We start from the raw sequence: 14,241 nt of genomic DNA, 5'->3' as shown, positions 1-14,241 counted from the left end.
ACATAGCCAATATTAATAAATTCAAATACAAAAATGATACACACATACAGACAGCATAATCATAACCAGCAAATTACAACCTTTCTATAGACACCTTACGTGACCTCCTTTGTACAAGATTTGGTGCAAGTGTAGGATCTTGGTTGCAACAATGATCTATACGGTCACAGTTCTTGTCAATAACTTCACATATACATTATTTTTAATGATAAATTTTACTTAAAGATATTTTATATAAAAACTAGGGCTGTCAAGCAATTTAAAAAATTAATTGTGCAATTAATCGCACTGTTAAACAGTAATAGAATACCATTTAAATATTTTTTGATGTTTTCTACATTTTAAAATATATTGATTTCAATTACAACACAGAATACAAAGTGTACAGTGCTCACTTTACATTTATTTTTGATTACAAGTATTTGCGTTGTAAGAAACAAAAGAAATAGTAGCATATGTACTCATTCATAAGCCGAATATTTTTGGTAAAAAACTGACACATCAAAGAGCTGGGGTCGGCTTATAAATGGGTCTACACCAAAATTTGATGATTTAAAACTCTATGAAATCATTGAATTGAATATCTAATACATTGTTGTTTTGTCTATTTGGAGCGTCTACAGGCACAGAGCCCCTCAGCTCCCTGTGGCTGCGGTTAGCTGGGAGTGGCGAACCTCGGCCACAGAGAGCTGAGGGCTCCATGCCTGCAGATGCTCCAGGTAAACAAAATGTCCCAGCCTGCCAATGACTTACCCTGATGGGCCGGGAGCCATAGTTTGCCAACCCCTGAAATATAGGGTCGGCTTATGAAAGGGTCATACAGTTTTTACTATTTTTACCTATCCATCTTGGGGGGTCGGCTTATAAACGAACAGCTAATGAACGAGTATATACGGTATATTTCAATTCATCTAGTATAAGTACTGTAGTGCAATCTCTTTATCATGAAAGTTGAACTTACAAATGTAGAATTATGTATGAAAAAAACTGCATTCAGAAATAAAACAACGTAAAACTTTAGAGCCTACAAGCCCACTCAGTCCTACTACAGCCAATCGCTCAAACAAACAAGTTTGGTTACAATTTGCAGGAGATAATGTGGTCCGCTTCTTGTTTACAATGTCACCTGAAAGAAAGAACAGGTGTTCACATGGCACTGTTGTAGCCGGTGTCTCAAGATATTTACGTGACAGATGTGCTGTAGATTCATATGTCTCTTCATGCTTCAACCACCATTCAAGAATACATGCATCCATACCGATGATGGGTTCTGCTTGATAACAATCCAAAGCAGAGTGGACTGACACATGTTCATTTTCATTATCTGAGTCAGATGCCACCAGCAGAAGTTTGATTTTCTTTTTTGGTGGTTCGGGTTCTGTAGTTTCCGCGTCGGAGTGTTGCTCTTTTAAGTTATCTGAACGCATTCTCCACACCTCGTCCCTCTCAGATTTTGGAAGGCACTTCAGATTCTTAAGCCTTGGGTGGAGTGCTGTATCTATCCTTAGAAATCTCACATTGGTACTTTCTTTGAGTTTTGCCAAATCTGCTGTTAAAGTGTTCTTAAAACGAACATGTGCTGGGTCATCATCTGAGACTGCTATAACATGAAATATATGGCAGAACATGGGTAAAACAGAACAGGAGACATACAATTTTCCCTCAAGGAGTTCAGTCACAAATGTAATTAACACATTATTTTAAAAAGAGCATTATCAGCATGGAGGCATGTCCTCTGGAATGGTGGCCGAAGTCTGAAGGGGCATATGAATGTTTAGCATATCTGGCACGTAAATACCTTGTAACGCTGGCTACAAAAGTGCCATGGGAATGCCTGTTCTCACTTACTGCTGACTGCTTCTTACTTACAATGTCACCTGAATCTCCCATAACTTGTTTGTCTTAGCAATTGGCTGAAAAAGAAGTAGGGCCGAGTAGACTTGTAAAACTTTAGACCCAACATTGTTTTGTTTTGAGTGCAGTTATGTAAAAAACAAAAACAAAAAATCTACATTTGTAAGTTACACTTTCACAATAAAGAGATTGCACAACTGTACTTGTACGAGATGAATTGAAAAATACTATTTATTTTATCATTTTTACAGTGCAAATATTTGTAATCAAAAATAATAATATAAAGTGAGCAATGTACACTTCGTATTCTGTGTTGTAATAGAAATCAGTATATTTGAAAATGTAGACAAACATCCAAAAATTTTAATAAATTGCAATTGGTATTCTATTGTTTAACAGTGCGATTAACCACGATTAATTGTTTTAATCGCAGTTTAATTTTTTGAGTTAATTGTGTAAGTGAAGTGCAATTAATCGACTGCCCTAATAAAAACCCACATCCTCCTTTCCTTCTCCTGACCTAAAGAAATCACAGATTGATAATACAAAAACTGTTTCCACATTCAGCAGCGTTGAGTTAATCCTGCATATTACCTCAGGGCACTACCTAATAACCCGCAATGTTTCTAGGTCAGTTTTCGAAATTAAAGAGTGATGACACAGTTTTATGCTTAACAGTACTGCCATCTTCTGGTTCAAAATACCACCCAGTTCTAACACACAATTACTACTGGAGCTAATAAAGTTACATAAACCATTTCAATTTATCCTATTGGAGAGACAGAATACTCAAAATCAGATTTCCCCTACAAAAATAAACTTTCAATATTTTAGTGTTATTGGTTTATACTGTAAAAAGGAAGGAAAATGCTGCCAGAGAACTTAGAGTTTGATTTAAGAATATTTACTTTGTATATTTTGACATGGGATGTGCTGCCAATTTGTGTTTTAACAGTTATAAAGCTTTAACTCTTTGAATCTCATTGTCTGTCATTAAATAATTACACTGTTCAACACACACACAATTTCCTGAAACTATGAATATGTAAACACATAAAAATGCTAAAAAATGCTTAAAAATAAACATTATCTATCAAAATCATAAAAATATAAATAAAAACACCAAGCCTACACCTATTGTGTGAAAAGTAGAAAGCGTTATTTCTAGCTAAGGAATATCTTTTACAGATATTTCCCATTCCATTAGCTGTGTCTGAAACTTAACTTCCAGGGATTTAGCCCAATTATCAATATGAACTTCCACTATTTGTTTTAGGAAAGTATTAAACAATGAAGCTTAATTATCAAGCATAACAAAGCTAAAAATGACTTTACTTTATCTTGAATTCACTTTACACTATCACTCGCATGTGAAAAGGACATCCCTAATTTGTACTGTCACCTCCCTGGGTAGAGATCTCCTCCTCATGACAGGAGCTGAAAAGGAAGAAGTGACCTACCTGGCTAGTGAGAGCTCCTACCTGAGTCTGACAGACGGAAGGCTCGAAACTTGATAAACATCTTAAACTCTGCAAATCCCACTTGTCTAAAATATGGGATTTCTTCCACCCCTTACTGTTTCCATCAGATCATTTTAGTTCACTTAAAAAGGGATTTAAAAAAAAAAAAAGCAACTGAGACCTCAGGATCCCAAGACCTTCTATTTCTGTGCTGAAACTGGCAGCTCTAGGTTCAGTCTGTGCTGAGGTGTTTGTAAAGTGAAGCCTATGAAGTTTCAATAGCTCTGATTGAAAGTGCTCTGAAGAAAGAAACGAGTATTTTTTTTTTAAATGAAACTTTTATTCTATTCACAAATATTTCACTACTTGGATGTGGGTAGAAAGAAAGCTTTTTCTTTTGGGTAATTGCTGGTTTCACTTCACAGAAGTCTCAACCCAAACCAAGTGAAACTTCAAAGGTTATACACATCAGACATCATAGCTGATGCTCAAGGTGAAATTGCCAGATGTAATCTGGTAGCACAGCTATCGTTAACGAGCTGTTGTGTGACTGTGTAATAAGATAACAGCTAAGCAATCATGTAAAACAAGGACAAAGTTCCACTGAAGAGTTCTGGCAAAGTCAAAGCAGAGAGGGAGAAAGAACCTTGAGTGGTTTGCCATCTGTATGATCCCAAATGGAATTTCCTTGTAATACAAGGCTGCATTTTTATTATTTATTACCTGTCAGGAGTAAGCAGCGTTTTAAAAAAACAGTCCTTATCTCTTTGAATTAATTATGTGCATTAGACTCTAGCAAGTTCAAATGCAAGCAAGAGCCCTTTTTTCTGCCGACTATTAAAGGCTGAATTGGATTCACATCTTCCTCAAGGGCCTCCATTTCCTGAACAATGCTAAAGGTTGAGAAAATGGAACGAGCTTTAGAGAAAGACACCACCAGTAGGATAAACAGACAGCTTGAGCAAATGCACAAGAGGGGCCTACAGGCAGCTTCTGGCCTAGACGGTGAGGATGTGCTGATTCCTATGGCACCCCAGCTACAAATTAAATCTGCCCTTGCCTGGCAGAACCCCTTGTGAAGGCAGCAGCATAAACACAGCTTGTACTCCTGAGGATGAAACCTCCTAGAGCGACAACTGCTCCCACTGGCACAGTTTGACCCCGTTATGCTATCTGGGGTAACTTTAGTCCAATATTAATTGCACAGGTAGAAGCTAAGTTGAGTAAGGGATGGATAATCCAGTAGACTTTTTAGTTTGTCCAGTGCTCAGCAGGTATGCCAGAAACGTGATTCTATATGATAAGTGGGATTTTCACTACCTATGGATATCTGTGAGCCAGAAGGGGAGAGACATTGCATCAGGGATTCTGATAACATCATGCTAACTTCGAATGAAATGACATAGCCTATGAATATATCTTTGCTGCAGAGTTAGCCCAGGCTCTCGCTCAAGCGTCATCCTAACCCTGCTCCAGTACATATATAAAGCCTCCCACCTGAGTTAAGTGGTGCTTTCAACCCAGCCTAGCTGGCACAACTGAGGGTGTGGGTTAGAGCATGGGTTCTGTTTTCATTTGGGCTCATAACCTTCCAACTTTGTAGTGAGGAGACAGGCTAAATCACATGAGTGCTATCAGTCCTCTAATGCCTTCCCCCCACGTTCACAGAAGGGGAGACAAGTTTTCCCACAATTTTCTCTCTCTTTGGTAGAATAAAACTCTGTAAGCCAGAAAATGTTTACAGAGTTAAATAATAATGCTGAAAGTTAAAGTGACTAGGTCCGAAGGCCTCATGCTAGAGGCCTCAGGGCCCTGCCTCACCCTGTCCCAGAAAAGAATAGAGGAGAAGTATTCCAAGCAGCCTAGCGTGGCTACAGGGGAGCAGCCAATCAGAAGCCAGAAGGGCCATATAAAAGGAAGCAGCAGAGGCAGAGCAGTTAGTTGCTGCCTGGAACTCAAAGAGGCAGCTCTGGGTACCTGACTGGCTAGAAGTGCAACAGGACCGCAGACAGCTCACCGCAGACAGGACTGAGCCCAGGAAAGGCTGCCAAAATTGGGTGCTTGGCTGGCTGGAAGTGCGGCAGGACCATGGACAGCTCAGTGCAGGCAGGCTGAGCCCAGGGGACTGAGCCCAGAATCTAGCAGATTGGGCGACGGTCCCATGAGGGGCACTGGTGGTCTGGTTGAAGCCTAGGGAGGGCTGCTAAAAGGACGGCAACCAAAATGGGCCCCTATTGGGCTGGTAAAGACGACAGTATCTCCAGGAGGAAGCATTTGTGCTACAGCCCCATACCAGGGCTGTGAACAAAAACTAGAGGCTGTGTACCCAGAAGGGGGGTACAGCGTGCGTGTGACTTGGCCAGAGGGCTGAGTCACTGAAGACTTGCTGAAAGAATCATCAGCCAGGGAGAGTGCCTGCGAAAGATGGGTGTTACCCCATTCAGAACTGAAAGAAAAGAAGACTCATAGCTGACTAGAAGGGGACGCTTGCAACAGGCGGGTGCCGCCCCATTCTGAAAGAGAGATCGCAGCCATGTACTGGCCAGAGAGGGGTGCTTGTGAAATGCAGGTGCCGACACCATTACAGTGACCCAGAAATGGGAGAAACCACAGAAGGGGCTTTGAGTTCTTTTTTAATTATGTTATTGTAGGGTACCTAAAGATGTGTCCCCTTCTCTCCTCATTCTACAATTTTTATTTATTTTATATTTCATATTAAAAATTCAGATTTGGCTTACCCAGAAATCTCTGTGGTGGCCGGAGAACTAGCAAGACAAACCCCACATGAAACAAGAGGGAGTGATTTTGAAAAAGGAAAAGCAAATCCAAAAAAAGGCACAAATCTCATTAAAAAACATTTTGTAGGCCACCTTAAAAAAAAAAGAGATTTAAAAATATGTATTATACCCAGTAATCAAATGTATAAATGTGTACAGATTAAAATATTTTATATTGATATAAAAATATGCATTACACATTTATAAACATCTATGTATAAATGCTACAGGGAGTGCTAACTCAATACTGAGTTACTTTCTTATATTTTCTTTGCAAAGCTTTTTCCTCTTTAAATGTTAAGGAAAATATTATGCTTGCTTAGTAAAATTAATATAATTTCTGTCCTTTGCAGTTCTTTAAAAAAACTTTTGAATAACTTTATTTGTTATACAGTTAAAGGAAAACGTAAAGAATCTTTTCATTGCAGAATTTTTAAGATGCTAAAAGAAGTCCTATTCCTAAAAAGCCATTAACACACGACAGAAGCAATAGGGTAAAATATCAAAAGAGAACCCTTAGCTAGTCCATCTAAACATTTGAAAGGCTCAGAGTTAATGTTTTGGTATATAAAGTAATGAGTTCAACAACTTAATTTACCATTAAAACAATTTTTTTTTGAAGACCCCTGAATAAGCACAGCATTAGCCAAAATAACCTCATGAAGAACGGAATGTACATTTAAATAAGCTTCCTTTCTGCCTAAATTATGTTAGTAAGATCACTTTGGCAACATATTTGAAAAAAATGTTTATTTTTTAGACTTTACTGTCAGTTTCACTGCAAGTAAACACAGAGGGTTGAAAGCCAGAACACATACATAAAGGGTATATGCCAATGATTTTCTTCTCAAAATCTCATATCCACATACCAGGAAAAATAAAAATCTTATTTAGAAATACCCTTTAGGCTCAAAGTTTGCTCATGATACAATCCCTATAAAACAGTACAACCAATCTACTGCAGCCAGCCTAGGGAATAGAGATAAGGACACAAATACTAAATAGGAGATTTTAAAAATATGCAAATTATCTTCATAATATAAAGTGAGGGTCCCAACTCAGAAAGGTAATTCAAGACAGAGGAATTATCTACAAAAGAGCTCTTCCAATTCCAGATACCTTGGAATACCTAAAATCCTTACATTAAAAGATTTCAAAAGTTTCCATTACACCAATTTTTCAGAATTGTCTCCTGTATATTGGTGGAATCATGGGAAAGGGTGATACTCTGTCATGCTATATTACTTAATGAAGTTTATTGAAGGTATTTGTTTATTGTCCAGGCACAGCAATCACATTAATTTTAACAGTGGTCAAATATTCAAGAGTTCTTAAGTGATTTAGTATTTTAAGTCCCATTTTCAATATGCAGAAAGTTTGTAGGATTATCACTGGGAAGACCATTGACCCACATATTTAAATTAGAAACTATGTTTATGTTCAGCTAGGGAAAATTAAATAGGTAATCTGGACTGTAAATGTTCAAAGTGTCTCATTACAAGTTAATGTCATAGAAAAGTTCTACTGCTTTCTAACATCACCTTCATCAACAGCTGTACAGAAGGTTTAATAAATTCCTCAGACAAAATCCCACATAATAAGCTTTTTTAGTACAGCAGGCCCTGCAAAGTTGTATTTCAGTACAGCATTGCTTTTTAAAAAAAATTTTTTTTAAAAACTCTCAGACTCAATCACAGCACAGCCCACTCACGAATACAAAAAGTGTGGACAGCCACTCATCCCATTGTATACCACATGAACTGCCTTCACCGCCTTTTTTTCTGTTCCCACTGACTAATGTTCAGTCGCAACTACAACAATCACTTACATCCAAAAGTAAGATTAGGATGGCACTTACTGAATTGCAGTCTTAATTTAATGTGATATAGAAGCTGGAAGAAGAGCCAGTATAAAGACCAGCCAACCTACCCAGGGCCAACCACTAAGTGATCTGTGGAGCACAGCAGTCCACAGTTTGACGAACTCTGATCTCTACTAATTACCATTTCACACTATTGTCCTTCTACATGTCTAGCACCTCCTCATCTTTGCCTCATATCTCAGTCCCCCTCCAAGCCAGGTACTGAGGGTTGTGACAAGGGTGTGTTGAGAAGGAGGATGATCTGCCAGACATTTAAAGAGGACAATACTGGGAAATGGTAATGGGCAGATAAATTTATTCCTAAGTTTTTTTTGCACTTAAAGTTACATTTCCTCGCTGTTCACTGTAGTGAAATATAGCTTTGAAGACTCTTCCATGCTGAGAGCTAATTCATTTGAGGAATTTATTAAACATTCTGCACAGCTGTCTTTGAAGGTAGTTCCAGAAAGCCACAGAACTTTCTACACTGCTCCAAAAGGCTTTTTCTATTTTTTTTAAAAAAAAGTTATGTTTTAAACCATACCAACAGAGCTACTGAAAACTGAAACCTGAAGCACTATAAAATACATTGCTGCTTGAAAAAAAACATTTGAATACTGTAGAACACCTAATATTATTTTACAAAAGACCAGCACACAGTAGATCCATATGCTGTATACACCAGATAATAATGCTACAAATCTAACATACTAGACTAGAAGCATCAAATATGGAGGTGTCTCCCACTTACGCTAGAACTATTACTACTAGTACTTTGTCCCTTAACTTACCTACAAGTCAACACCAAAAATCAGATTTTTCAGGCCAGAAGGAAACACTATAGTCATCTAACCTAACCTCCTCTGTAATACAGTCTACAGAATTTCATCCAGGTGTACTTCCTTTGTGTGTGTAAGTAATAATATTAAGAAGTGTCTAGTCCAGGGGTGGCCAACCTGTGGCTCCGGAGCCACATGCGGCTCTTCAGAAGTTAATATGCAGCTCTTTGTATATGCATCGACTCTGGGCTGGAGCTACAGGCACCAGCTTTCCAATGTGCTGGGGGATGCTCACTGCTCAACCCCCAGCTCTGCCACATGCCCTGCCCCCACTCCACCCCTTCCCGCCCTCTCCCCTGAGCCTGCGTACCCTTGCTCCTCTCCCCTCACTCCCGCCGAGCCTCCTGCACACTACGAAACAGCTGATCGGGAGATGCAGGGAGGGAGCGGGAGGCGCTGATAGGCGGAGCTGCCAGTGGGTGGTAGGCAATGTACATTGGTAAATTCTGGCTCCTTCTCAGGCTCAGGTTGGCCACCCATGGTCTAGTCATACACACCAAGCCAGTACAAGCATGTGTGCCTGGCATCATAATAGTTCCATACTCATAACAGTACTTCTTCAGGACTAAAAATTAAAGATTTACTGTACCTGACTGGAAAAGAGGTCCCAGAACCTGCCTCTACCATTATGCAGAAATTGGAAACCCAAGCAGTTGTTTTACATCCTATCAAGCTCCAAAACTTCTACTATTTTCCTAATGTTGCTTCCACTCATAAAAGGTAAAAACTACCTTGACCTTAAGAATATGAGTTAGAAGAGGTACTAAGGCAGTTTCAGGGTTAGTTTAGGCTTTAATCTGTATTTCAATGCAAAATGTGGAGGCCGAATACAGCATGAAAACAAAATGCAGCTATATTAATACAAATTACACTAAGTTTTGAATTAAGTGAGATTTCATTTCCCCTCTCCCCCCAAAAATGCACCTATGTTGCACTAACTTTCCCTCAAACTCTCAAAAACAGCTATCCATTATCCCTTTCCATAATACAGGGTGATATTTCACACCACGAGCAATTCTGTACAGCGTTCTAAGAAAAATGATGAATCACAAAATATTTATATCCATATCTATAGCTATCTATATACATAAATCAGTCTATAACTGGATTCATATTTCTTCCTGGCAGATGGCAACACAGTGTTCTCAGGTCATTTTACAAAGGGCTGTAACAGAAAGGCAAATACAACATGACGGAAACTCAATAATACAAATCAGTCATCTTGTACATGCTCCCAATAGATGGCAACAGAGTACCAGAAATACAATGAACCTAAGGCCTTGCTTAAGTATTATTGAAACAAGAAGCCATCAAAATGGTTATCAGTGGGCCCACTCCAACAAATACTTATGCCTAACTAACTTTACTCACATGAGTAGCCTTACTCAAGCCCATGGTACTATTCCCATAAGTAAAGCTACCCAAGGGCACAAGTGTTTATGCAGGATCAAAGCATCTATTAAGAAACCTGGCAGAGGGTTGGGGGTTTTTTTGTGTATAGCAAGCTACCTCATTGACCATCTCAGAGGAAAGATGAAGACGTATAGAGTTTACTAGCAGTGATATGAAGTAAATAAATGTTTGTGGCCTATTTAACAAGAGCTTCTAATAAGGAAAGTAAAAACTGGTTTGTTAAAAAGCTTTTGTTGATGGCCATATCTTGATCTTTACAACATAGTTTAGAAAAGGGAGAATTTTTCAACAAATAAGTATTTAGCCCCCAAATTCCCATTTTCCAGGCACTTTTCAGCTTTCTTCAGTCAGAATGATCAGCCATACATCATTTTGCTGCGTGAAACTGGCTAGGAATTAGGCCAAAGTGATGTCTGAAAGTACAGTGACTGAGTTTAGAGACAACTATAAGAATTCTTTAGAGCCTTAGATTTTAGAAATATTTATCTCAAAGTATCAATTTAAACTGAAAACTAGAAGTCCTGTTTTTATCATACAGTACTTAAGAGAGAATACACTTCGTCAATTGGCTGACACTCCCTGTATCCCCTCACTCTCTCATGTATACTTACTACATGGAGCTCAAAATATTATTGCAGAGTTGCTTCTCTGAGGAACACTTCTCTGTGGCTACTTCTCAAGATTTAAAAGCTTTATTTTCAAATAAAATATCATATTAGAAGACACAGAAGGCAATCCTCTGGATTTTCAATGGAAAATTAATCTAAAAATAAAAGGGACAATCACATTCCCCCAGAGGAGGGGCTGAGATATTTTTGGTGCAGGCTGGTATAGAGAGGATTTTGTACCTTTAATGAGAATCCTAAATCCACCACAATTTTATAAAAATAAACATGGACAGTGCAGACTGGGCTTGCACGCTGAACAGGTGCTGTTGGGTGCCAAAATGCAGCAGCATTATATCAGCTATAAAATTCCTTATGGCTGGATTCTCTAGTCTAAAGCCACTTTGTGCTATGTAGCCCTAAACCATTCAGACAGCCATAGGGAGAATTCCTCTTGCGCAGGTGTTCTCTGTACCAGTGGCTAGATGGAAGAATGAGGCTCAGCTGCCTATTGGACCCAGCGCCCGTCTCCCCCACCCCCACCTCACATTGCATTAGAGGAAGGAGGAGGATGTGTTGGAGTGGTACAGGAATGGGGGCATGGCAGAGCAGAGCTTCACCCTGCCTGACCCTCCAATGATGCAAGTTAGAAGTGCTCCTATTCACCCCTAACTTGCGCTGGAGCTGTGCTGCCCTGAATAAGGGAGTTGCAGCCCCCCATGTCAGATGGAGTGGAGAATCAAAGCCTTACTCATTAAAATATACTGCATGTTCACAGACTTCATATGGAGTATAAAACAGGTGGGTACAGCTACAGTATATGTTCTCTACTTATACTACATGAAGGTATATGAACCAAAACTGAAAAAAATATATATATACCTGATTTCCAAGCCAACTAAGTTAGGATCCAGAGCAACAGTCTCTGTTGTAATTTCCACCTTTCGTACACTGCCAAAGAAGTCTGTTATTAGAACATTCTGAGGATCTCTCTGAAAAAGATCAGTCCGGTGTCCAGGTGTAGAAACACACAAACTTCTAGGGCATACCTGAAACTGAACATAAAAAGGATAGTTACGTTTTCTCTCTCACATTTACTCTTTAAATTAGTCTCTGCTGGTGTCTGTCAGAATATTGTTGGGAAAGGAGAGACAATCGCTTAACAAAATAAGCATTGATTTTACAGGTATCAATAACACATGCAATGGTTTTGCACACTTAGAAAAGGCGATTTAACTAAAGAACTAAGAAGTGCTGCTTTGTCATGATTATGCATGTAGAAACCTCTTCCGCTCTTGATATGCATGTAACTCCCATTAACTCTAATGACAAATTAATATTAAAGAGGAGTTATAGGCAAATCTTCTGGGAGAAAACAAGCCGTTCATCAGAACAAGCTGTTTTTCAGTGTACATGTGGCAACTTCTGAAAAATAATACTAGGTGGGAATCCTATAGGTTGATCAAAGGGAGGCAAGTGAGGCTAGATAAGTGTTCACACAGCCTTGGAAAGTCTACTCAGTAGCTAATTTAAAAGGTTGCAAAAATGAAGCAAGAAAATTTGGATTCTTGACATAGGTCCAGAGGAGCCAAAATCCCAATAGTTGTTTCCCTTCTACAGCCTATAAATTAACTATGAATTAGAATCATCGCATATTAAAAATAATTTAGACTTATTTTAAGTTAGTGTAGATGTGTCTGCAGCTCACACAGCATATTATCCAGAGATCAGTGCCATTGCTATGCTGAATTCCAAAATGCATCACTGACACTCCTGTAAAGGCACAGCCATCAAGGGAAGGAGGCAGTAACAAACTTATCCAGGTTTTCTTTAGATACCAAGAAATTCGATATAGCAAAGACTATACTGAGAGTATGTAGGCATCAGTGGGGACAAACTCAACTTAATATTTCAAGTGGCTGTAAAAGTTTATTAAATAAGTAATACAACAAGACATATGGTTCTAGCAACCTCTGAAAGCAGGGGCACAAAAGGAGATGATAGCATCACTGCTTATGCATCATTGCTGTCCAACCTCTTCTCCCCCCAACCTTTCCATTTCCGTAATTCTGTAAACACGGCTTTTCAGATCTAGACATGTACCTTCTTTCCAAAACCATAACAAATCCTCCTAAACCCATGGTCTAACCAGGTGTGTATTCCCATTCAAAGTATCGCACTAGGGTATCTCCAAATCTCACTTAGGTATGTGGGAACATCCCACCTTTCTAACCTCTACAGGCAAGGGATGGTGGGTTACTGCCCAGTCCATGAGAAGCCACTTGACCATAAATTAAACACACAACATTATTAGGGCTGGAGAGGACTCTGGCTATAATTCTTACTGCTAGGACCAAGTACCCAAATTACAATCCTCCAAAACACAACAAATGCAATCCAAGACCATTTCCTTGCCATCGCTTAGGGAAAGATTTATGAATATGACCCCACTCTCCTGATTCTCAGTCTTCCGCTCCCCAGTAGATATTGCTGCCTCTGATAGGCCATAGGAAATACAGAACCAAATGGAGGAGTGGAAGGTGAGAACAGTTCCTTAGTGACAGGAAGAGAAAGAGCAAAGATTCCTCCAACTACTGGCCCCCGCTTAAGGATGGCAACAAACTACCAGGCAGCTGGACTAGTATTTTCTCTTCCCATTGGAACATCATGATGTACTAGACTAGTAACTACATGGTGCTGGCTCTTATCAGGTGCTTTTATTACCACTGGAAAAAACAGTGTTTGAACTAAAAGGTGTTGCCAAATATCTGCTTTAAAAAAAACCAGGAGGAACATCTAATAGTATTTCCTATGTACCTGGCAGAAAATATGCAAAAAGCCAGACAACTATGTCACCAGCCAGGTATCCTGGGGCTCACCATAACACAGCTTATATAGCACCATGTAGCAGTATAGAAAATACAACAGTTAGGTAGCAATAAAATCAGAGTGGTCCATTTGATGAGACCTATTCATAAAAGATATCAGAGAAAACAGAACCTTCACTTCCACATAGCTGCCTATACCCATGTCTCTTCCATCCCATTTACACTTGGGGTGCACACTGGCTGCAGAGCTAGAGTCATCTTGGAGGATTACATCTGTGTTTTTAAGCATGGCACTTACATTGAACTGTGCTACTCTCCAGACTCTTTGCTAACTCACCAACTCTGGATCCCACCCATGCCTTACCAATTCTTCAAAGCATTTTGCCTTTTCTTGCAGGCAACCCCTTCGTTTGCTGTTCCAACTTCATTGTATACTGGCACAGGAAAGTGATCAGAAGGAAGAGAGAAGTCTAGTTTTCTATGGTTGTTCTTAACCAGCATTAGCAGCTCTGGAATTGGGGAGACACAAGAGCTGGGCACATGGATGAGTTTGGCTGTATGTCTTCAGATAAGTGAGTACATAAGAGATTTCCCCTGTGGCTAT

General features: G+C 39.3%; 1 protein-coding gene across 4 annotated transcripts in view; it reads right to left on the bottom strand.

The window, feature by feature from the left end:
• PIGK (phosphatidylinositol glycan anchor biosynthesis class K) overlaps window positions 1-14,241 on the bottom strand; it is a 121,080-nt gene that overhangs the window by 78,946 nt on the left and 27,893 nt on the right. For 3 of the 4 annotated variants that reach the window (XM_048860648.1, XM_048860651.1, XM_075131725.1), the window contains exon 9: window positions 11,692-11,864. In XM_048860648.1, the coding sequence (XP_048716605.1) occupies window positions 11,692-11,864 (173 nt within the window). Of the gene's footprint in view, window positions 1-408; window positions 1,601-11,691; window positions 11,865-14,241 lie in introns of those variants that run through there. The other variant, XM_048860652.2, reaches the window with a different exon arrangement.

Source organism: Caretta caretta, chromosome 8 (genome assembly GCF_965140235.1).
Source record: "Caretta caretta isolate rCarCar2 chromosome 8, rCarCar1.hap1, whole genome shotgun sequence".
NCBI classification, from domain to species: Eukaryota; Metazoa; Chordata; order Testudines; family Cheloniidae; genus Caretta; species Caretta caretta.
Note: the sequence above shows the minus strand (reverse complement) of the source record. Positions and strands in the feature narration are given on the sequence as shown.